The sequence below is a fragment of the Zingiber officinale genome, chromosome 2B, assembly GCF_018446385.1.
Source record: "Zingiber officinale cultivar Zhangliang chromosome 2B, Zo_v1.1, whole genome shotgun sequence".
Lineage (NCBI taxonomy): Eukaryota > Viridiplantae > Streptophyta > Magnoliopsida > Zingiberales > Zingiberaceae > Zingiber > Zingiber officinale.
The window spans coordinates 101,411,045-101,434,051 of record NC_055989.1 but is presented as its reverse complement, the minus strand read 5'-3'; the positions used below and the strand labels follow the sequence as shown (position 1 = coordinate 101,434,051).

General features: G+C 39.9%; 4 protein-coding genes across 6 annotated transcripts; 1 reads left to right on the top strand and 3 right to left on the bottom strand.

Annotated features, from left to right (window-relative positions):
- Nucleotides 1-2,135: 2,135 nt before the first annotated feature.
- LOC122049341 (protein ELC-like) lies at nt 2,136-3,326 on the bottom strand. The gene has a single exon (XM_042610735.1). It carries the CDS (start codon nt 3,227-3,229, stop codon nt 2,222-2,224), a length of 1,008 nt encoding a protein of 335 aa, XP_042466669.1. The 5' UTR covers nt 3,230-3,326; the 3' UTR covers nt 2,136-2,221.
- A 2,265-nt stretch (nt 3,327-5,591) lies between these two features.
- Nucleotides 5,592-11,897, top strand: LOC122046530. 3 transcript variants are annotated; one of them, XM_042607271.1, is made up of 7 exons: nt 5,600-5,740; nt 5,872-6,024; nt 7,677-8,578; nt 8,684-9,085; nt 9,236-9,300; nt 10,158-10,918; nt 11,447-11,897. In XM_042607271.1, exons 3-6 carry the CDS (start codon nt 7,741-7,743, stop codon nt 10,863-10,865), a joined length of 2,013 nt encoding a protein of 670 aa, XP_042463205.1. In that variant the 5' UTR covers nt 5,600-5,740; nt 5,872-6,024; nt 7,677-7,740; the 3' UTR covers nt 10,866-10,918; nt 11,447-11,897. The 3 variants fall into 3 exon arrangements, with proteins under 3 accessions (XP_042463206.1, XP_042463204.1, XP_042463205.1); XM_042607272.1 differs by lacking the exon at nt 5,872-6,024 and having other exon boundaries at nt 5,592-5,740; nt 9,236-9,261; XM_042607270.1 differs by lacking the exon at nt 5,872-6,024 and having other exon boundaries at nt 5,592-5,740.
- LOC122046532 (chlorophyll a-b binding protein of LHCII type 1-like) lies at nt 11,795-12,850 on the bottom strand. Its single transcript, XM_042607275.1, has one exon. It carries the CDS (start codon nt 12,788-12,790, stop codon nt 11,996-11,998), a length of 795 nt encoding a protein of 264 aa, XP_042463209.1. The 5' UTR covers nt 12,791-12,850; the 3' UTR covers nt 11,795-11,995.
- A 798-nt stretch (nt 12,851-13,648) lies between these two features.
- LOC122046531 (cytochrome P450 72A397-like) lies at nt 13,649-15,931 on the bottom strand. Its single transcript, XM_042607273.1, has 6 exons — nt 15,773-15,931; nt 15,391-15,669; nt 15,081-15,310; nt 14,749-14,987; nt 14,264-14,642; nt 13,649-14,193 (listed from the first exon to the last, which is right to left on the bottom strand). Exons 2-6 carry the CDS (start codon nt 15,665-15,667, stop codon nt 13,765-13,767), a joined length of 1,554 nt encoding a protein of 517 aa, XP_042463207.1. The 5' UTR covers nt 15,668-15,669; nt 15,773-15,931; the 3' UTR covers nt 13,649-13,764.
- Nucleotides 15,932-23,007: the final 7,076 nt, after the last annotated feature.

Here is a 23,007-nt window from a genome sequence, read left to right as displayed (position 1 = left end):
TATGCATGAATACTAGTAAGTCTACATGTTCAGTATGATAAGCATGATGATTAGTATAGAAAAAAAAATTAAATAATTGTTTCCGCTGCCATGATTTTATATGTATGCACGTATGTAAGTAACTAACCCCGTCCCTCCTTAAGCAGTGGGAGGGCGGGCGTTACAGGTACCTCTCCAGAAGACTCCTGGGGTATTATTCCTTGGCCCAATTATTCTAATGGCGTACGAAAAAGTGCTCAGGGTGCTGGGTTGGTGAGAGAGGCACAGGGGGCAAGCCAGCATGACCCTCCTGCTAAACCCCTCTCTCCCTTTGATGAGCAGTTGTTGATGCTATCGGATTTGGTGGTGGTAGTTTACCACCAGTGTTGGCTTGTTATTATTGTTGAAGTAATTTCTGCACTCTAGCATTGATAAGCAACTCCAGATCTTCCTGTGTTAAGGTGATGGTATTGAGTTTTCCAACCTCCTCCATCACAAAGCTTTAGATTTAGACGAAGAATCCCACAGATGGTGCCAAACTTGATCCTGTCTGAAGGCTATGAGATGACACGCTAGCTTCAATGGATGGTTGGTAGAAGAGTAATAAGCTTCTCATGATCTGAAGGAACTCCCTAACGACCCTACGCACAATCAGACAAGCTAACAAAGTGTTAGTGACCTAAGATCGGAATACGAATCTCTAGCTAGGGCCTCCGACGCTCAAGTCAGTCTCCTCTTTTGAAAGTGGAAGAAGAACAGTAGAGAAAGTGCAAGAAAGTATAACTTCAGATGCAAATGTTTGCGTACCTTTCCAGCGGAGAGGATTTCTCCTTTTATACCACCTCACATAACCTTTGCGATCGTGAGGTGGTCCCCGATTTGTTAGACCTTGTTAAGTGATGGAAGAAAGTACAACCTGAGTGTTTCATGATAGTTCCAAGAAATCTTTTTTCTATCTATAAATGTATGTCTTTTGTCATTTATGCTCCGCACTATTACTGAAGTTGTTGAAGGAGAATGTTATTATAACTTACTCATTAATAGGAAACCAATTAGTTTTCAAAGGAGATTTCAAGGAAATATTCCCTAACAATTATGAGAGGCTGTCAAAATGCTGTCTGTTGTTGGCTTGCTGAATGCATCTCAGCCGCTCCACCAGGCCAGCTGTACTACTTGTTATTGTATTAATCTACTTGACCATACATTAAATATTACAAAAACCTACTCAGAAACTAATATAATACCCTTATTATGCCATAAGTTCACCTGAGGAGCCCTATAATAAAATGCGTATGTGAGAACTATATTTTAGGGGTACTATATCTTCAAGTAATTTAAACCTAACCGTCCTTTGATAAGCCAGACATATATAGAGAGTCATATATTTAATCTATCCTTATCCGAACAATAGTGTATGTATAAAGAGTTTTATGAGATGAAATGTTATCAAGTCCGCCTGGGTTTTGTCTGGCCAGGTATTCACGGAGAACCTTATGTCCATTTAGCTTTTACCCGACCGAACGCGTGTCAAGAGCTATATATAGGATTAAGTATTTTTGGGTCTGTCCGGGCCTTGCCCGACCGGGCCTTGCCTGGTTGGGTGGGTGTTCGCAGAGACTGTTCAGCCTTTACACGCCCGAACACATATCGAGAGCTATATATGAGATTGAGTATCTCTGGGTCCATCCGGTCTTTGCCCGACAGAGTGTTCACAGAGAACCTTATGTCCGTTTAGCCTTACCCAGCCGAACGCGTATCAAGAGCTATATATAGGATTAAATATCTCTAAGTCCGTCCGGACTTTGTCCGACCAGGTGTTCACAGAGAACCTTAATATTCATTCAAGTTGACCCATCTAAATATTTTAAGCTAGAGTTATTTGAGCAAGACCTAACAATTAGATGATCAACTGACTTAGATGGAAATTACTTTCCTATCTTAACTTTAACCTCAACATTATTTTAATCAAAATCTTTCCGTCTTCTCCAAAACCTGCTCGATACAACCTGTATCCCTCGTCATTGGATAAAAGAGAACAACATGTTTGAAAATTATTATTCATCAAAAACTCCTGAATAACAACTTAAACCGGTATTTAAATAGACTAAAAACTCTAATTTTGATGGATAACTTAGCCATTATTTGTTTAACTTATATGTATATGAAGTCGTTTTAACCTTGAGAAATTTCTATATCATAACAACTAAGCAAGACTGGTAGAAACATAACCACCAAATCTAATTCAATAGCCTGCCAAATCTTTGTCCAGAAGCAATAAGAGTCTACTAGAGCGTTGGATTTTGCTGACCCAGGCCCTGTGGAAGAACTGCTGCCTCGCCAAGGCTTTCATTTGCTTCATGTAGCTAGCGAAATCCAACACCTCCGCCTCCAGCGCTTGATCAAGCGCGTACACCACGTCATCCACAGCGGCGGCCGCCGCTTCCTCCTCCAACATCCGCCTCCCGGCCTCTTCCACCGCCTCCAGCCCTTCTAATGACGTAGCCTCCACGCCACGAACCAGTTCTAACCAATCGCAGAGCGCATGCGCGTCCTCTGCTTTTCGCTTCACGGCCTCCTCCAATCTTTGCTTCTCTGTTTCGAGCTCCCACAGCCCCGATTGAATCGCTCGAGCTCTGTCGAGCAGCAACGCTTGCATCTTCGCGAGCCGCTCGACGTCGGCCTCGATTTGCGACCGGAACGCCCACGCGTCATCAAGGAGACGGGCCAGAAGACAGTCGATTGTCTCCTTCATCGTCGGCATTACGGGTCCCCTTTTTACTGCCGCGTAGGGGTGGCAGAGCCCAAAGACCCTAACGAGGTCGCGGGCGAGGCCGGCTAGGTTGGACTCGGGGAAGGCCCACTCTTCAAGGTAGGGAGAGGCGACGGCGCCGGACGCGGCGTCGACGAAGGGGTGGTCGTGGAGGAGCGGTTGGTCGGCGCCGGCAGGGAAGACGAAGACGAGGGGCGGCGTCAAGGGGTAGTCACGCTGGAGCCAGATGGTGAGGAGGACGTGGGGCGCGTCGGGTGAGACGGGGAGGAGACCGTGGGCGTGGAGGAGTCGGGCGGCGTCGCCGTCGCCATCGGTGAAGGTGGCGGAGTGGGGGGAAAGGGAGGGGAACGCACCGAGGAGGGAGAGGAGGTGGTCGCGGATGAGCCACTTGAGGTCGGTATGAGTGTGGGTGTAGGAGAGGGGTTCGTCGCCGGTGGCCCGCAGGGCGGCGTCGATGAACTCGGCTGCGGCAGATGGCATGGCGGCTGGATCTCGCGCTTTGTGAGGTTTGTAAAAGTTTGGCCGGGACGAAACCGTTCGATTTCTTCCGAGTTCATAGCGAAGTAAATCCGTTCAATACAGGTAGATATTAAGAAATAATTTTGAATTAGTAGATTAGATTCATCAATTTCAGTACAATTTCTCATTATACTAAATCACACGCTAAGTTTAAGTTTAATCATTTTTTATTTTTTATTTTTTTTGTTAGTTGCTTGGTGTACGATGCGAGCTACAACTTAGAGGCCAAGGAAACTAATCGCAGTTGTTTCTTCTTCGATGGTTGGAATTATAATTAAGCCATTTACTTGACGAACTAAGTCTTCTCAAAAGAGATTAAGAATTAGAAAGCATGCAAGTTGAGCATAATTATAATTATTTCTTTACCAAATTCCAGTTTACCAAACACTTCAATCTATTATATTCCCTTGGCTACCGGACCTGCTAAAGATTTCAGGGAACTCTTTTATATATATAGACTGTGTTATAATCGAATTGGAAAATCTGCAGTGTTATATCATTGGATTGTTTTATTTATTAGGTGAAAATAAAAGGGAAATGTGCTTCAAAGATCTTAATACCTGGAGCCCTCTTGCCCGTTTTCACTTTTCAGCTTTCCGGGTTCTTTAGTACCACATCTAGAGATTTGAAACTCGTGAGTAGAAAAGTATCTATAAAATAGCTGAGCCGGTGATTAGAAAAGTATATTAATTTTTTTTGACCTTTTGATAATAAGTATAGTATCTCTTAGGTTGTACTAATGTAAGCCTACTAAATTTGAGTAAAGTTTTATTTGGAGCTTTTGATTGAATAATTAGCTACGTATGTAATGTAATTTTGATTACATTATTACGTTTGGAAATGTAATGTATGTAATATTTGATTACAAGGATGATTATATTTTTTTGTTTAATATTTATTATTTTTTTTTTGTTTGGTATCTATTATTTTTTATTAAGAATGTTGTTTGGTATCTATTATTTTTTATCAGGAATGTAATTTGTATTATTATAAAATGATAAAACTACTGATGGTCGTTGCACTTCTACCGGAGCTTGCGGCAGCTACCGGCCGATCGCCGTCGACGGTCGCCGCACTTCTACCGGATCTTGCGGTAGCGATCGGTCGGCGGCGGTCAGCGATCGGTCGACGGCGGCGGGCGGTCGCGGTCGGCGACGGCCGGCGGCGGTGGCCGGTGGCCGGCGGCCGGCGGCGGTGGCCGGTGGCCGGCGGCGGGTGGTCGACGGCCGACGGCGGGGGCCGACGGTGGACTAAGGGTATATTCGGTATTTAAATTTTGATGGGACGTTGACCTCGTAATGTAATCGGATTACATAGTATTTGCTTTGTAATCCAGATTACAAAACTTCACTACATTTTGTAATCCAGATTACATTACATTACAAGTTTAAAAGTAAAATAAATAAAATAATCTACCTTGTAATGTAATCAGGATTATATTATAAGGCAGATTACGCTCTACCAAATGTAGCCTTAATGCAAAGTAGTGATCTGATTATTTGCGTGAACACTAAGTTTAAGTTGCTGTTAGTGTTATTAAACACCAAGGTTAGATTAATTAGAAGAACCAGTCAACTGTTCGTTCATTAGCTCTCGATTTTAGAAAATCAATAGTGTTTTCAATGATAGGAAATTGTAAAGTACATTATAGGATTTAGGTATCATTTCACATCCATCATTATATATCCAGAAATTGCTACACCTCCCAAATTCATAGCATTTGTACTTAGTCTTTGTCACTAATTAAAGCAGTATGAATCACGGTCCAACAAGACCGACTGCAACCGCCCGACCGACAGGCGACAGCCGTTGGTTTGGTGCCTTCTTAAGGACAATAAATGACAATTAAGAGTGTTTTAATGCATTTAACTATTGTTTATGCGAGAAGTTATCCGTCCTAATAAAACTTCATGTGCTCGAATATAGAAAATATTAAATAATAAAATCAATGAATTATGAAAGTAATATTGATAAAATAGGATAAATCATGCGGATAAACGGATATAATGGGAAGTTTCGAAAATGAGTAAAAATTTAGAAATCGGAATTCGGGAAGATTGAAACTTCTGACATTTATTAAAGATATTATTATTATTATTATTTATTATTTATTATTTATTCTTATTTTTAAAAAAAAAAATTGAAGAAAGGATACGTCATGTGAATAGTGGGAGACATCGGAACTAGGAAAGACGGAAGCTTTTGGACAAATTTTAAAAATAAAAAATTGGAGATATTTTGATTATTTAAATTGGTTTATCATTTTTTTAACGAAAATATAAAAATATTATTGCACTTTTCTGTCGTTGCCAGATTACGTGGCTGCGCCGTGGCCCTCACTTTTCCTATCTCCCACGTTTCCTGCCTCTCCTCCTCTTCCTCCCTCCGATTCTCAACACCAGCGAACAACGCGATTCGCCTTCCTCGATCCCGGCCTTCTTCTGTGCTTTCTGGCGGCGGAGCCACTTCGAGGTGACCAAATGTTTCTGCTTGCCTTTCGTGTTGTCGCCTTTTTTTCCTTCTTCTTTCTGTTAGTATTTTTTTTTTTTTTATGTTTTGGATGGTTCCGATTCTCCGCGGTTTTATATGTTTGGGTGCTGCAGCCTGCAGATGAGTTGGCTCCGGCTTCTTGTCTTCTTATTGATGTTGCGAACGAAGAAATACACAGCGAGCTTTATCCGTTGGTTTCGGGCTTTTCGTCCTCCCTCCCGTGGATTTTCTTTTTAACCTTTTTAAGTAAAAGAGATGAATTTTAGGTAAGAACATGTAGGACTTTTGGCCTCCCCTGTTCCTGCTACTCCGTTCTGGCTTGAGTTTCTTAGTTCCTCGTTCCAATTCTTGTCTCACGGTCGTGACGGAAGATGCAAAAATTTATTGGGAGAAAATAAGAGGTTTTTTATAACTCTAAAGAAGCTGACGAAGGATTTCCAATGGAAGTTTCGTTAGCTAAATCTTGTTTGACAATTGCCTTTGGTCGATTTGTTGCCAAAGTATCCTTTTCCAACTATTTTTGTTTATTGAAGAGCTGTTTTTGTTTGTGAATCGTGTCATGCACAGAAGAACAGTGTCACACTCAGAACAAATTCTTCTTCAGTGGTGCCTATACTATTATTTGTTGGCATTATTCCATGTCCTCCTCATCCAATCGTTTCTATTGGCAATGTCGCAGTGAATCTTTCTTCTATCCGTGAGTGGAACCATTTAGTACTAATATGTATCGAATAGGTCCAATCCAATTCTAAACCAATCACATCCGATTGCTTGAAAATTACCCTTGCTCCCCCTTATTAATTTTTAGATATTTATGTATTCAATCAAGTCGAACTATTTTGAATGATTAAACCATGGGATTAGTGGCTTTAAAGACATTGGATCTAGTGACAAATTACAAAAGCAAGTGAGAGCATAGAAAGTTAAAGATTCAAGATTGTGCTATCATTCAAAGTCTAGTGAGAAATGTGGAGTTTCTTTCATGTATCATTATTATAGTTTTATTTTTGCATTTGTTTCTTTCATGTACCTAAGGCTAGTGAGAAATGTGGAGTTTTATTCTGTATTTGTTTCTTTCATGTATTATTGTTGTATTTTATTTATTTCACGGTGTCAATTGCCACCAATGTGATCTACCTTGCCCCACCACTATGTAGGCAAATTTCCCATCAACACTAGGTTGTGTTAGTTCTAATTTGAAAGTCTGTGAATGAGTTAATCATTAGTTTTTTTTGTTGTTGCGCTGATGTTATCATATAATCATCTTCTATCATCTAGTTTAAGTGCATGGACTCTGACAATTTGTTTTTTTTTTAGTGGACATTGAGAGAGAGCAGTAAGGTAGGAATTTATTTACTGAATTCTTTAGTCTACCAGGAGAGATTCTGCTTTGATGACTAGTCAAAACATTCTACAAACACCAAAATATCGCATATCATACCTGTTCTATCATGACACACATCTACCAATTTGCTCATGGTGTGATATTTACAAAAGGTATTTGACTATTTTTCCATAAAAAAGACCTTTTCGCTATGCTCTTTGATATTATTATCCAAGATATAAGAATCGAAGACTTAGATGTCAACCCCTGAAAGCTTTCAAATTTTCTTATTCTTTCCGACACAATTTTTTTTTTTATTCTTGATGGTCATAGTGATAAATCTAAAAGTAGCATCAGAACACAATTTCTTGCTTTACAACTACATGTTGATACTATATGTAGCACCTTCAAAAACACCATGGCACATCATACAATTCAAAGAGATAGCAACAGAAAAAACTTGGACATGGGCTGTGTAATGAAAGTGATAGACTAACTCTCTATCACTTCCATTCACAATGGATGGCACATGGGAAACTAGCAAGTAACAACACAACATTTCATTGTAATAAAAATGGTACTTTTTTATGATAGGATCAAAGTCAATCACCAAGAAGAAGAGGGCTACTTGCAAGTTTGAAATATCAATTCTGGAAGCATGGATACAAGAGAAAGAAGTACATCTGGATCCATGATTGTTTGTGATTCCCATGTTAATGATTTAAACTCGACCTTAGGTGCTCATGAGTTAACTGAATTTATGGGACCCAGAATGACGACAAGTCATTTGGGCAATTCTATGCCGGAGAAGGTTGTAGATTCATGCAATGAAGTAAATGTATCAAATGAATTATATGATCAAAAATGCCAAGATTGTTCTATAAACCAGGAGAACACTAGCATATGCCATCATTTCAATCCAGAAGGCATTTTCTCAGAGGAAATTCATTTTCCTATGCGTTTGATAAATCAGAAGATGAAGAATATGATAAATCGAAAAAAAGGATTTGCATTCAATCGAGTGGCTAGTAGATTTGCTCAGTCACATTTACCATTAAGCAAACACACAGTAGGTTCCTATCTGACAGAATTTGCTGCAAAGGAGCCTAGTCTTGGAGCACAGGACATGCCACAAAGTAGTGACAAGGAGTTTGATCCCTGTGAAGCTTCTAAAACCTTTCAACTTTTCCAAGATGAATTTACTGCATCAATTTCTCAGTCAGCAGCAGAGAAATTTGAATCTCCAACAACAAACCTGTCTACTGTGTATAGTAAAGATAAAAAAGTTTCGACACGATCGGATCATGTTTTTGAACACCCAATACTGGCTAGTTTGACTAATGTGAATAGGATGCACAACTTCCATAACTTTGTTGGCCAGTCAAGGTTCACAGGTTTAGGTGCCAAAGCTGGTAGTAAGGTTGCCAGTAATATTAGAAGTTCATGGTCCAGAAAAAAAAATGAATATATTAATGCAATAGAAGATTCATGGCCAGGTAATCTCCCCTTTCCTTCTAAAGACAGAATAAATGAGAACGAGTATGTTAATCACTCATTAAGCAATATGCCTGACTGTTTCTTTCATAATGTTGGAAATTCAGATATGCATGAGAATCCGAATTCTGCAAATTCATATGGCAATCCGAATTCTGGAACACACACAAATGGAGGATCAGCAGACCCTTCCAATGCTCTTGATTTTTGGTTGATGAGAAAGATGGACACAGAATTGTCACAAGGGAAAAATACTATGGTAAACTCAACAGAAACTGCCCAAGTGAACTATACTAATTTGTTTGAAATGTTCACACTGCCTGCAATATCAATGAGACCTGGAAAGCAAGAAGGAGATTTACCTTTTATTAACTTGAGTAGCATGAGAAATGGGGATGATGGGTTTGAAAATGAGACTTATATGATGGAAACAAGGAAAATATCTTATTCCAAAATTGATGCTGTTCAAGTTGATGCTTGCCCAGTAACGTCTTCTCCAACTCCAGTAGGTAATGTTTGATAGTTAAATGATTAACAACTAAGACTAGAGAAAGCATTCCATATTTGTTTTCGAGAATCAATGGGCTTATTCGAATGCAGTGTTTTTATTTCTAAAAGCTTTATACTTCCTATTGAATTCCTTTTATTATGATTTTCAGGCATGATTTTTGACAGACTACAAAAGGTACGACTACGTTGTCTTGAATTTTCTAACTCTAATAAGGTATCTGTAAGACAAGTTACTAATTGGTTATTATGGTGTATAATATATGTATACATGGAGACATGCCAAGTTAATTAATCTGGTTGAACATTTCATGCCCACTGTATTCTTCTTTTCTTATTTCATTGTGCTCAAAATTGCTGATGTATCACTTTCTTGAGTTGTATACCTTCTGTACATTGTCTCTCGTTATTATTATTGCTATTACAGTATTTAACTTTTGAAAATTACCATGAAGTCTGGTGTCGTTCTTTCATGTTCTAGTTTCTTTGTATCCATAATGAGTATCTTGATCTGACCTAATAACAACAGCTGAGTTCCCTTAGTCTATTAATTGCAGAGGAGAATCGCATGAAACTAGAAAAAAACTATAAGGACAAGGCATGCTATGTACAAGAGTTTTGGAGCCATGAGTAAAATATCTACTTATTAGGACTGCTTGGAAAACCCTTTTTACTAATGTTGAAAAAAATCTATCAGTATCCTAGAAATAAAAACAAAGGACAATGGACAATCTATTGAATATTTGAGCAAAAGTGCCAATCAATATAATGTGCTATATCAGGACTCATCAAACATTACTATCGGAATACTGCCAATTATCTGAACGTTTTCTTGGAGGTAGTAAAATGCACCACGTTGATATAAGGCTACAGCATCTCATGATACAATGTCCCTTGATATCTTGATTTTCTATTTTGGCATATATGCATATTTGTACACATCCGCCCATCCTCTAGCCTAAGCTTATTTAGCATTTGATTTCTCAGATAGTTTATGCATATTTTGATAGTCTTCCTTTTAGTCATATTGGTGATGATTAAAAAAGGTGCCACTACTGACAATGGATTCTACAGGATCTTGAGCGCACAAAACTAATAAACCACCACGTATCAGCTTTTCCAATCAAACAAGCCATGGTGAGACATGCTGCTTCCTTAGATAGAAGATGTAGCACAAGTAATGAAGAACTGAATGTATCTAAAACTGGGAGCAAGGATGTGGTTCAAGCTGTAACTCACGCCCAAAGATCCATTGAATCCAATTCAGTTTGTGTAGTTGAAAACTGTACAATGCCCGAGCATTCTAGCAAATGGCTTAAGCGCTTAAGACCGAGAAGTTCAGACTTGTTTAGTGCTAAAAGAACCAACATTGGAGTTGACCCCACAAGTGCAGATGTGTATAGCTTATCAAGTGATCTCGGCAGTTATAAGATACCCAGCCCTGACATGAATAAAAATCCTAAGGAGCAACTGATATCCCTTGGGACCAATAACTCGCCATCTGCACTGGAATGCTCAAATGAACCATCAGTGAAGGAAAATCAGTACTGGATAAAAAGGTGGTGTTGTGATTCCTGTCAAAAAGTTGAATCTTACAAAAATATCAGCACACCTGGGCTTTGTGAACCTGAAATTCCTCAATCGTCCCTAGATAATTTTGAAGGTAAACAATTCCCTAGCATCAGGGCTATGGCATTGATGGGGAGGGCAATGAACAGTTCTCAGACACCCAAGTTCAAAAGAAAGGGATCAACACTGTTGTGGAATGATGATGATTTTTGAAATCTTCTCAGCTTTCAGTTGGAGCCTGCTTTCTCATAGTCATGGCATGATAGGTACGATATTGACATCTTCCACCGTTCAATAATGGCAGTGTGTTTCACGCAGACATTTAAGAAATATTTCCTTAATATCCATGTTTTTGTTTTTGCTTTTATTCAGTATCTCTTCTCTTCATCCATTCATCCATCCATCCATCCTGAACCCTTTGTTCTTTCTGCATTCCATCATATTTCTCATACTTCATAGCTAAAAGATGAAGTTTAAATTTTCACATCTTATTACTAAAGAAAAAATGTCCAAACGAAAAGTTTCATGAAAATTATTACAAAGGCTCTTATTTTGAGATCACAGAGGTTATGTTTACCCTTGCATATTTTTGATGAACTCCTGAGAGATTGAATTTGTTTTAGTTCCTAACATGTTCTATCTAGTATCCCAATTTCAGTCATATATTGAGCATTATTCTATAATCACCAATTCAAATTAGTTATTACCAAGTAAATAGCAACCCAAAGCGTAAAAGGAAGGTTCCAATTTTCAACTGATGCAGTGATGCTTTTTCTTGAACTTCCGTCTTGCAGGGACCAACAATAGTGTGTTCTGTAAATTGTTGCGCCACATATATGTAGCTGTATACTATCGAACCTCCTCAGCTTTGAGACGTATATATTTGTAGAGAACGAGTCTTCTGTACGGTAACAGGATGTTCTAGATAATAATGTACAGTGTAAGTGGAATAATCACTGTGTAATAAAGCATCGAGGGTTTGCAGGGTTCCTCCCATAATTATTTGTTGTTTTCATTATATTTTAAGTGATAAATTATAGTTTACACATTTTGTTATGGAGCATTCCCTGCTAAGTGATCTTCCTAATGGAGCAGCATTTTGATGCACATGAACCGAGGTCACAAAGTATTACAACCATGTATTGAAATGGACATCTAACATCGAAACATTTTATTTAGACTTAGATTTCTCTTACTGAACAGATTGATCATCCCATCTTACAATCCATCTAAACAAAGGAGGAACAGAGTACATTACAAAGTTCCAATTTCACACACTAGTGATTCCCTAATAAATAGTGCACATGAGTTTTCAGTCTCGACCCAAACATTAATTACATTGCTTATTTGCCAGGGACGAAGTTGGTGGCGTAGGCCCAGGCGTTGTTGTTCACTGGGTCGGCGAGGTGGTCGGCGAGGTTCTCCAGCGGTCCCTTCCCGGTGACGATGGCCTGCACGAAGAATCCGAACATGGAGAACATGGCGAGCCGCCCGTTCTTGATTTCCTTCACTTTCAGCTCCGCGAAGGCCTCAGGGTCGTCGGCGAGTCCCAGCGGGTCAAAGCTACCGCCAGGGTACAGTGGATCGTTCACCTCACCGAGCGGCCCGCCGCCGATCCGGTACCCCTCAACGGCCCCCATCAGCACCACCTGGGACGCCCATATGGCCAGGATGCTCTGTGCGTGGACCAGGTTGGGGTTGCCGAGATAGTCAAGCCCGCCCTCGGAGAAGATCTGCGAGCCGGCCTTGAACCACACTGCCTCGCCGAACTTGACACCGTTGCGGGAGAGTAGCTCCGGGGTGACGCAACCCAGCGCGCCGAGCATGGCCCACCGGCAGTGGATCACCTCCAATTCTCTGTTCTTGGCGAAGGTCTCGGGGTCGGCGGAGAGGCCTGCAGTGTCCCATCCATAGTCTCCGGGGAACTCTCCAGTGAGGTAGGAGGGGGGATCACCAGAGAGTGGGCCGAGGTACTTGACGCGGTCGGGGCCGTACCAGGGGCTGGCCGAGGCAGGCTTCGGCCTACCCCCGGTCTTGCGCATGGTGAACCGGCCACCACCTCCGAGGCCATCGGAGGAGGCGAGCTTGACGGGCTTGCCAATGAAGGAAGGGGAGGAGAGCGCCATGGTGGAAGCCATTAACTGGAGCAAGAGCAGAGAAGTGAGTGATGAAGGAAAGGTGTTAATTCGATGAGGAGGTGTGATGTGTTGGGGACTGGGGAGTGTCAATTTAAGAGTCAAGGGAGAGCGGGAAAATGTGGTGAGCTTATCCTTCGCAATCTCTATCTCGCGTTTCATTGGCTCTGAGGCTGAGAAGCATGGATTTTCGTTGAACGCGTGGCGGATTATGATCCTCAACAGCCATGAAATTACTTGGGTAGGCGCCGTCGACTCCCGTGTTGTGGATACGTGTCGATGGGAGATTGGAAACTTTAGATTTTCCGGGGACAGTTGCGTATCTAGTTTATTTCCCCATCTGGAACTGCACGATAAGCCATTAATTGGGGCTTCCCCTGCCTCTCAATCCGTTAATTTGGTTCCCATTTTGAGGAATTTCATAATTTAATTTTAAATTTCATGACAATAACGGCATCGCTATGCTGAGTGGATTACACTTGATCTGGGAGATCGCAACCATTGTGTTTCAGAGAAAGACCAATTCACTTAAAAGCCGAAAGATTTCGGGAAGGTGAAATTTAATTGGCCAAACAATGATGTTGTTAGGAGACATGGCGTGGAGATCCAAATGGGCATAGGACTTATTTTAGCCATTTGAAACTAATATCAGTTAATACTTTGAAAATAAAAATTATGAAATATCTACTGGGTGATGAGATGTGAAGTTTCAGAAATTTCAAAGATCATCGTGAACAAATGAAGTTTTAGACCCATTTAACTAGAAAGTTCTTTCCTGGATAAAATTGTTATCATGTGATCAAAAGATCTAGAGTTAGAATTCTAAAAATAATCTTTTATAAAAAATAAAATAAGACTATGTATGACGAAAGTTTCATGCACTGGTTCTTCATTTATTTATTTTTTTTAAACTAGAAAGTTCTTTGATTATTCAAGTGAAGAAATAGCAGTATAAGATTACAACTCGACTGGTCATATCAAAGGGAAAGGGGGCGCAACCTGATCGGAACACCGTGCTGAGGCTTGAGAGTCAGGACAGTGTACGGCGCATGAGTGTACGACGGCGAGAGCTCGAAGGCGAAGCGTTGAAGGACCCGACAGAGCGCCATCTTGGACTCCAGCAACGCGAAGTTCTGGCCGATGCAGATCCGGTGGCCGCCGCCGAAGGGGAAGAATGCATTCTTCTCCGACGCCTTGTACACTCCCTCGGCGAATCTCTCCGGCTTGAACTCCTCCACGTCTTGGCCCCAGAAGTCAGGGTCGTGGTGCATCTGGATCACGGACAGGAAGATCAGCACGCCGGGCGGGTAGACCACGTTCCCAATCTTCACGCTCTTGAACACCTGCCGCTGCATCCCAATCGCCGGCGGGTAGAGCCTCAGCACCTCGTACAGAATCATCGTCACCTGCCCATGTTTCGTTTACTTGAGACGTGTTTTTTTTTTTTTTTTGGTTCGAAGAATTAATGTTGCTTACGGTCTTCAAATGGCTCAATCCGTCAAAAGTTGGCTTCTCTTTTCCGAAAACTTGCAGAACCTCCTCGCGCGCTCGTTCTTGCCAATCTTGGTGCATGCTCAGCACCACCATCGCCCACGTCAGAAGCAGAGAGGTCGTCTCTTGGCCTGCGAAGTAGAACAGTCGGCATTCTTCCACCACCTCGTCGGTGGTCAACCCGGCGTCGGCGTGCTCCTGGAGGTGTTGCTGATTGGACTCCAGCAACATGCCCAAAAGGTCGTCGTTCTTTGCGTTGCCTGATTTCATGCTCTCCTCCCTATTTTTTATTATGCGCAGAAGAATATCTCTCACCTCTTTATCGATTTCTTTAGCTCTAGTGTTTGTTCGGGTGGGCAAATACCTGTATCAGTAGATCAGTAGACGATTAACTCTCAGCAAATTAAATCCATGATTTTGATTCTACGTCGAAAGAGATCACGTTGTTAGTGTAATTGGTGCTTGCTTACTTGTAACCTGGAGTAAATGCCTTCGACATGGCACTGGCGACGAGCAGAGCCTGCTCATCATGAAGCTGGAAAATTCTCCTTCCTTCCTCAAGACTGCTACCGAAAGCAGTCCGGGAAATGACATCTCCGGTGAAGTTCTGCAAATCAACCCAAACATCCACTTCCTTACCTGTCGCCGCCGGCTTATCCCACTGGTCGATCAGCTCATCACAACAGGAAGAGAAAGCAGGCAACATCCGCTGCGTATTTGTGGACGGCACACTCTAAACTCTATCACAGGGAACAAACTAACTGGACTGGATCTATGGATGGATGGATGGATCAATAATTACCTTTAACCTCTCTATATGGAAAGCGGGGTTCAAGATCTTGCGGTGCTTTGCCCACTTATCGCCTTCTTGTCGTACCACGCCTCGCAAAAAGTATCTTATCATGTAGTTGGTGTTCGGCTTCCCGATCTCGCCGCTCTTGATGGCCATGACCTCCCTCGCTTGATCAGGATCAGCGATCAAAGCTCTGGGAAGCGGCCCCATCCAGTGGAAAGTCACCTTGTTCTCCTTCCCTGCATCAAAATTCCCAGCTTTAATTTTACAAGAATTGGAACTGGATCGGAACAGGGAGGAAGGACTACTCTCTGCTCACCGTAGGTCTCGACGGCGCGGCTGAAGAAGGCGCTGACCCGGGGGAAGATGGCGTGGGAGAAGGAGGGCATGGGCTTGGAGCGGGCCTCCTCGGCGAGCCGCACCATGTCCTTGAGGTCGCCTCTGAGGGGGCGGTAGGAGGAGCCCTTGAGGCCCTGAGACCGGAGAACGCGCTCCAGCCGCCGCGGCTGCAACAGCGCCCAGTTCAGCATCCGAAACGCCCACGCCACCGCCAGCAGCAGCGCGGTCAGACCGCCGTAGAACGCCAGAGAAGCCATGTCTGCGATTGCAACTGTAACTGTGAGAATTTCTCAAGGGTTCGAATAGATCGGAGCTGTGGCCGTCGAATTGATGCCGGCGGATCTATGAATAGATTATTATACCTGCTCGATCGCTCAGCTTCGCTAATCCCACCCACGTTCGCTAAGCAAAGACTTTGCCTGCGGTTTCTTAGATCTTCGTCATCTTGTTCTGGAAGCAATGGATATCGATTGGCTTCTTCGGTCTTCTGATTTTTTTGTGGTCAACATCTCTTTGCATTCTGTTGGGTGACTTTGAAAGTTCTTCGTCGTCCACGTGGCACGCAAATAGGTGTTTTTCTGTTATTACGCTGAGGGTAATAATTTTTGAATTAGGATTTGGAACCAGGCTCGTAATTTATAACTGTCAAATTTCGAATTTTAAAAAATAATATTTAAGTATTTTTTTTTCCGGAGGATTCAAATAATTTTTTATTATTTTTAAAATTTTCTATTTTTATGATAGATTGGTATTTATGAATTTATCTATATATTTTTCTTCCTTTATTGTTTCTCCTCAATTTTTCCTGATTGTCAGTAGTAAAATAATCATAAATTGATTATACGATATATTTTGTCTGGCATCAGTTATATTTTTTTATATTTAGGAAATTTAACTAAGATTATTTTAGGTCGATAACTACCTTTACAAAATAATAATAATTGTTCGAAAATGGAATTGATGACAGATTGCAAGAAATTCTTAGAGTGATCATCAGCATGCTTCTGAGCTTATTGTAACATCATATATTTAATTTTTTGGGTAGAAGAAATCTCACGGCATCGAAACTAAACGACAGAAAATTGAGAGATTCAAAGTCTAAGCTACATGACTATCTGTGCGGACAATGCATTTGAATCGAATAAGTCTCTCATGTATAGGGATGGCAACGGGGTAGGATGGAACGGGGTGGGAATAGATTTGTCATTTTCATTCTCGTCCCATTTTTATTTTTTCAAGTTCGGGGATTCCCCGAACCCGAACCCACGAATTCAGAGATTTCTCATCCCCGCCCCATTTCTAAATTTAATTTATATTATTATTATTATTATTTAATAATAATTATTAATGATAATATTAATATTAATATCAATATCAATAATATTATTATTAATAATATTTTCAAAAAATTTAATATTAATATTAACACTATTATTAATATTTTTTAAAAAAAATCATATTATTATTTATTAATATTAATAATAATAATATTCGGGGTGGGTTCAGCGATAAGGATAATATTCTCATACCCGCCCCATCCCTAAAAAATCAAGGATCCCTATCCTCATTTTAAGTTTTCCCCGCGAGACTCTAAATTCATGGGGAAAATTGTCATCCCTACTCATGGAGTCAAAATTCATTTTTGAATAGATTTTCATAAGGCATCCAGTGGAATATGAAGATTAAGCTATTAAGGTTAAGCGCGTAACAATATAATATTCTAGTTTGATTTTATATATATATATATATATATATATATATGAGTGATCTCCTGCGCGCTCGCACAGTGTGCGACTGTGCGCGTGCGCAGGAGATTGCTCGTTTTTTTTTTGATTTTTTTAATATTTTAAATTTAAAAAATCAATTAAAAAATTTAACATTTCCTTATATAAATTTTTAATACCTTAATATATCCCCTCAACATATTACAATACTCAATAAATGCTTAAATTAATTTTATTTTAATTTTTTTTTAAAACCAAACACTATAACCTAATTGGGAAGCCTAAACCCTAGAGGTAAAATCTAAAAAAAAATAGCTTTAACACTATAACCAAAGCTTGAACCCTAGAAATAAACTCTAAAAAAAATATTTTATTTTTATTTTTATTTTTAATTATTTTTTAATTCATAAATTAAAAAAAATTAAAAAAACAGTTGTTATCCTGCGCGGTGCGCACAGTCGCGCACTGTTACGTCGCGCAGGATAACAAATTTGTGTATATATATATATATATATAATTGTTATCCTACGGACCTATTGCTGTGGAATGTTATGGACATGTTGATGTGGTAAAATCATGTCATTTTTTTTTTCTAAAAATTCCCAAAATCCCCCTTTCTCCTCCCTCCTCCGATGCCGCCGTCCTCTGCCGCTACCTCCCACTTGTCGTCGAACAGAATAGAACATAACAAAAGGGTTTAGCCTTTTGTGTTGCCACCGCCCAAGCTTTCCTGTTGCCGCCGCTGTCTACCGAACGCTGGCCAACCCTCAACGTCTATTGCTGCTCTAGCTAAAGGGGCATCACCTAAGGCTGCTATCAACGCCAGCAATTGTTGTTGTCACCGTCTGAGGCTGCTTCCGCTATCCAGGTTATTGCCTCCATTCAACGTGCTGCTCTCTCTGGTGGAAGCTTTGCGTTGCTGCTCCCTCCGACAGAAATTGTTTCATCCAAGGGGCTGTGCTGCCCAGCATGTCCTGTTCCAGCCAAGAGTATTTGCTGCTAGTACGAGGTTACTGAACCTCCATAGATGAGTTGTGCCACTGGTGATGGGTTGCTCCGCCCAGCCATGCTGCTGTGCTACTGGAAGTTCTATTCCTGTTGAGTTAATGGTCGTCGAACAGCCTTGTCCCGCCCAGCAGTTGTTGCTGCTGAAACTCAACCCTCGCCAGACTTAGTGCCACTTACCGGCAGCGAAGTCTTTGCCTTCAAATTGCAATTGTTGTTTCCATTCATCATGTATTGTTGTCGGGTTGCTTCGGCCCCGAACTTGAATCGGACTGTCGCCCATGAGGAAGCAGCGGGGGTCGAGGACGTCCTCAAAGGCAGCGGGCAGGCGGTGCTCCGGAGAGAGGTGGTAGTCGACGGAGAGGACGACGGCAAGAAGGGCAGTCGCGAGGCGGGAGTAGAGGCCATGGAAGGGCGAGGAAGCAACATGGAAGATGATGAATCCACCACCGTGGATGTAGATGATGACCGGGAGCTTGGATCCGGTGGGAGGCAAAGAGGGTGAGGGGAGGAAGAGGCAAATACCGGTGCCGCGGGCGGAGTCAAGTGGGAGGTAGCGACAGAGGACGGCGGCATCGGAGGAGGGAGGAGAAAGGCGAAAAAATGATGCAGATATTTTTAGAAAAATAAATGACGCGATTTTGCCATGTCAACACGTCAGTAGCATTCCGCAACAATAAGTCCGTAGGATAACAATTCTCTCTCTCTATATATATAGTTTTTAAGATAATTTTTTTCCTTTTCTATTTAGAATTTAAGATTTTTAAGATTTTATATTTTTATTTTTTTAAAAAAATTTAATAATATGATTAATTTTTTTCCTCTTCTTAATTTGTATATGGTACCATAGTAGTTCTCTTTTTCTGATCTAATTTTTCTATTATCCCTGTTACTATTTCCAATTGTTGTTGTTGTCTTCTATTACTGCTATTGATTTCGGTGCCAACATCCTTTACTGTCAATTTCGACACCAATATCCTTTTTTACCGATTTCGATGTCAACACTCTTTTCTATCGATTTCAGCACCGACGCCTTGTGTTGTCGATTTTGGAGCTGACGCTCTGTGTTGTCGATTTTGACACCGACCCTGTACTGCTGATTCAACACCGATGCCCTTTTTTGTTGATTTTGGCACTGATGCCTACGTTGCCGATTTATACGTCAGCATCCTTTTCTGCCTCGAATTCTTATTATGATCACGGGTCATCTTGACACCAATTTTTACGGATCATATAGATATGTATTCATATAGTTTGGTTATTCTGAGTATTATTCTTTCTATCACTATGTCTGGTTGTACAAATGCTTCATGGAAATCTAATCTGTATATGTTGGAGCAGTTTCAATAGTTCCTTGCTTCATAATCCCCCTGTCATGTTAGCTTCCTCTCATATAAATTTTTCATTGTCTGATATTTCAGGTATATCTTCATCCTTGTGGATTTTGGACTCTAGTGCCTCTCATCATATGTCATCTAGTTTATCGTCTTTTATTTCTTTTTCTCACAGTTTATTTATATCTATTGTGACTGTTGATGGTACTCTTATATCATTAATAGGTATTGGTTTAATTATTTCATCTTATTTATCTCTTACTGATATTTATTATATAACAAATTTTGCTTTAAATCTTGTTTTTGTTAGTCAATTATATGAGTTTGGATACCTAGTCTCTTTTTCTTCATCCAATTATTATGTTTAGGACCCGCGATCTCAGAAGCTGATTGAGACAAACCGTAACGAAAACTCTATGTTTTGGATCAACTTAAAGTACCAGAAGTTGTAGTTTCGAGTGTGGATTTATCATCTTTTCATCTGAGTCATTCATCTTTCTGATTTTATTTGTGACACTCTCATATATGTCATGTTTCAGTGCCTCATTTGTAGTTTTTAGCTTTTACAAGAGTATTAGGACATTTAAAAAGTTTTGATATTTCTGATTGTAGTGGTTGTAAATTGGTCTATTTTTTTATCTTACCATTTTCTAAAAGTCTTTCTTTTCCTTCTGCTCCATTTGATCTTATCCATTCTGATGTATGAGGACCCTCTTCTATTCCTATAAAAGGGTGGTCAAGATATTATGTTTCATTTATTGATGATTGCACTTGTTAGTCTTGGGTCTATCTTATAAAACATAGGTCTGATTTGTTAGAGTGTATACTAAAAGCCTAGCTTTTGGTATAAATATTTATCTAAAAATAAGAATCACATTGGTCAAATGTCTACATTTATGATAAATGTAGTTGCTCAATTAATTTATATTGTAGATAACATGGTGTGTGGTGTCACACACAGAAGATCATGTTATTGGTTCCTTATAAATTATAAACAGTAGCTCACGACCAAGATGGAAGGGAACAAACCATTGGAAGGTCATAGTGTAATTAGGTATTAGTTTATCTTAATTATATAATTACACTAGTACACTTAGAGTGTATTGAGTAGGACCATTTGAGGTCGTTCCTTTTATACTGACTTTATGAAGGAACAAAGACCTCAGTTATTATGGAAGTGTGTGCTCTTAATCCTAATATAATAACAAGCACATATATTTAATATTTATTTCTTTAATTTATCAATGGGTGATATTTAGTTCGATGAATCAATAAGCCTGATAAGTTGGGAAATGATATCACTTATAATGTGTGTTATTGATTATAGAAGGAAACTGTGTCCTAGTAATCTAGGTTTAGAATGTCCCCAAGAGGAGCTCATAAGGATTGTCATGTTAAACCCTGCAAGTGGACTTAGTTCGACATGATGATGAAGTTGAGTGGTACTACTCTTGGAGCTAGATATTAATTAAGTGAGTTGTCAGTAACTTACTTAATTAGTGGACATTTGTTATCTTAAACACAGGGAGACTGACACACTCATGATAAGAAGGAGCCCAAAATGTAATTTGGGATTGATGCGGTAGTTCAATAATAGTTCTTTAGTGGAATGAATTATTATTGATGAAATTAAGTTGTGTGTTCAGGGCGAACACGGGATACTTAATTTCATCGGGAGACCAAAACCAATTCCTCCTCTCGGTCCCTATCGTAGCTTCTTAATTATAGAGTACTATACTCACCTATACCCACCTTCTTACCCATCCCATAGGGGCCGGCCAAGCTAGCTTGGAGACCAAGCTAGGGTCGGCCAAAGTTTGGTTCATGGGTGCTTCAAGGTGGCCGACCCTAGCTTGGGTTCAAGCTTGGTGTGGCCGGCCCAAATTAAAATAAAAGGTTTTTATTTTTTAAAATTTTCTTATGTGGATAACATGATTTAAAAGAGAGTTTAAAAATTTAAATCTTTCCTTTTATAAGATTCTACAAAAGATTAAGAGAAGAGCTAAATCTCTTTCCTTATTTGTAGATTAAAAGGTTGATTTTAATTTTGGTAAAAACTTTCCTTTTTAACCATGTTCATGATTTAAAAGAAAGTTTAAAAATTAATAATTCTCTTTTATTAGTTTCTACAAAAGATTAAGAAAAGATTTGATATCTTTCCTTATTTGTAGATTGAAAAGAGATTTTAATTTTTAGAGATAACTTTCCGGAAATTATCCACATGTTTAAAGAAAGATTTAATTTATAAAATTTCCTTTTTACCAATCATGAAGGGATTAAAATTATTGGAGAAATTTTTTATAAAATTTCCGGAAGCAAATAAGGAAGTTTTAATTTGTGTTTAAATTTTTATTTGCTTGGAGAATATGTGTGGCCGGCCATTATAATTGTGAGAAGAAAAATTATTTTTAATTAAATAAATTTTTCCTTTTCATGGCAAAAGAATTAAGGAAGTTTTTATTAAAATTTCCTTATTTGCCAAAACCAAGGATTATAAAAGAGGAGGTAGAGGAGCCTTCAAGAGGTGAACTTCTATTCTTTTTCTTTCCTCTCCTCTTTGGTTTTGGTGGCCGGCCCTATTTCTCTCCTCTCCTCTTGTTGGCCGAAACTCATCTCTTGGTGGAGCTTTTGTTTGTGGCCGGATCAAGGAAGGAGAAGAAGGAGAGAAAGCAAGCCTCGTCTCTAGCATCCCTTGGAGCATTGGTGGTGGCCAAAATTCTTCATCCTTGGAGGAGTTTATTGTGGCCGAAATCTAGAAGAAAGAAGGAAGGTGGAAAGGTGGTTCTCATCTCGGAAGATCGTTGCCCACACAACGTCCGAGGTTAGAAGAGGAATACGGTAGAAGATCAAGAGGTTTTTCTAAAAGATATAACTAGTATTTTTTCTTTCCGCATCATACTAGTTATTTTTGGAAATAATACTAAATACAAGAGGCATACGATTCTAGAGTTTCGAATTTGTTTTCGATATAGTGTTCTTTTGTTTTTCTTTTCCTTGTGATTTGATTGTTCTTTTCGGTTAACCTAAAGTTATTTTAGGAAATTAAATATTAGCTTTCCATAAAAGGTTTTGTCTAGTCGGTGGTGGTTGCTCCCATATCCAAGAAGGCCATGTGCCTCGCCACGTTAGTACTGGGAACCAATTATGGAAATTAATATTTAATGGAATTAATAACTTAAGGTGATTTGGATCGAACGTGTTAAGTTCCGCAGGAGATCCAAGTCAAAACCTAAAAGAACAAATAGATTAAGTTTTGGATCAAACGTGTTAAGTTCCGCAGACGATCCAAAATTTAATTTAAAAGAACACATGGTAGCTAGGAAAAGGTTCAGACCTTTGTACAAAATTTTTGTACAGTGGAACCTCTAGGTTTTCCGAGTAGCAACCAACAATTGGTATCAGAGCTAGGGTTTTGCCTCTGTGTATTTGGTATTAGTTTAATTATGCACATGTCATACATAATTTAGGCAGGATAATAGTAGGATGTGCTAACTTTGTGGATGCAGGATCCAACTATTATGACTTATAGTTATT

Coding starts and splice junctions, on each gene's coding strand:
- LOC122046531 (XM_042607273.1), bottom strand. CDS start 15,667: ATGGCTTCTCTGGCGTTCTACGGCGGTCTGACCGCGCTGCTGCTGGCG. Junction 14,988..15,080: donor TCCATATAGAGAGGTTAAAG/GTAATTATTGAT, acceptor ACAAATACGCAG/CGGATGTTGCCTGCTTTCTC. Junction 14,643..14,748: donor GCATTTACTCCAGGTTACAA/GTAAGCAAGCAC, acceptor CTACTGATACAG/GTATTTGCCCACCCGAACAA.
- LOC122046530 (XM_042607270.1), top strand. CDS start 7,741: ATGGATACAAGAGAAAGAAGTACATCTGGATCCATGATTGTTTGTGAT. Junction 8,579..8,683: donor AATAGAAGATTCATGGCCAG/GTAATCTCCCCT, acceptor TTGGAAATTCAG/ATATGCATGAGAATCCGAAT. Junction 9,301..10,157: donor AATTTTCTAACTCTAATAAG/GTATCTGTAAGA, acceptor TGGATTCTACAG/GATCTTGAGCGCACAAAACT.
- LOC122049341 (XM_042610735.1), bottom strand. CDS start 3,229: ATGCCATCTGCCGCAGCCGAGTTCATCGACGCCGCCCTGCGGGCCACC.
- LOC122046532 (XM_042607275.1), bottom strand. CDS start 12,790: ATGGCTTCCACCATGGCGCTCTCCTCCCCTTCCTTCATTGGCAAGCCC.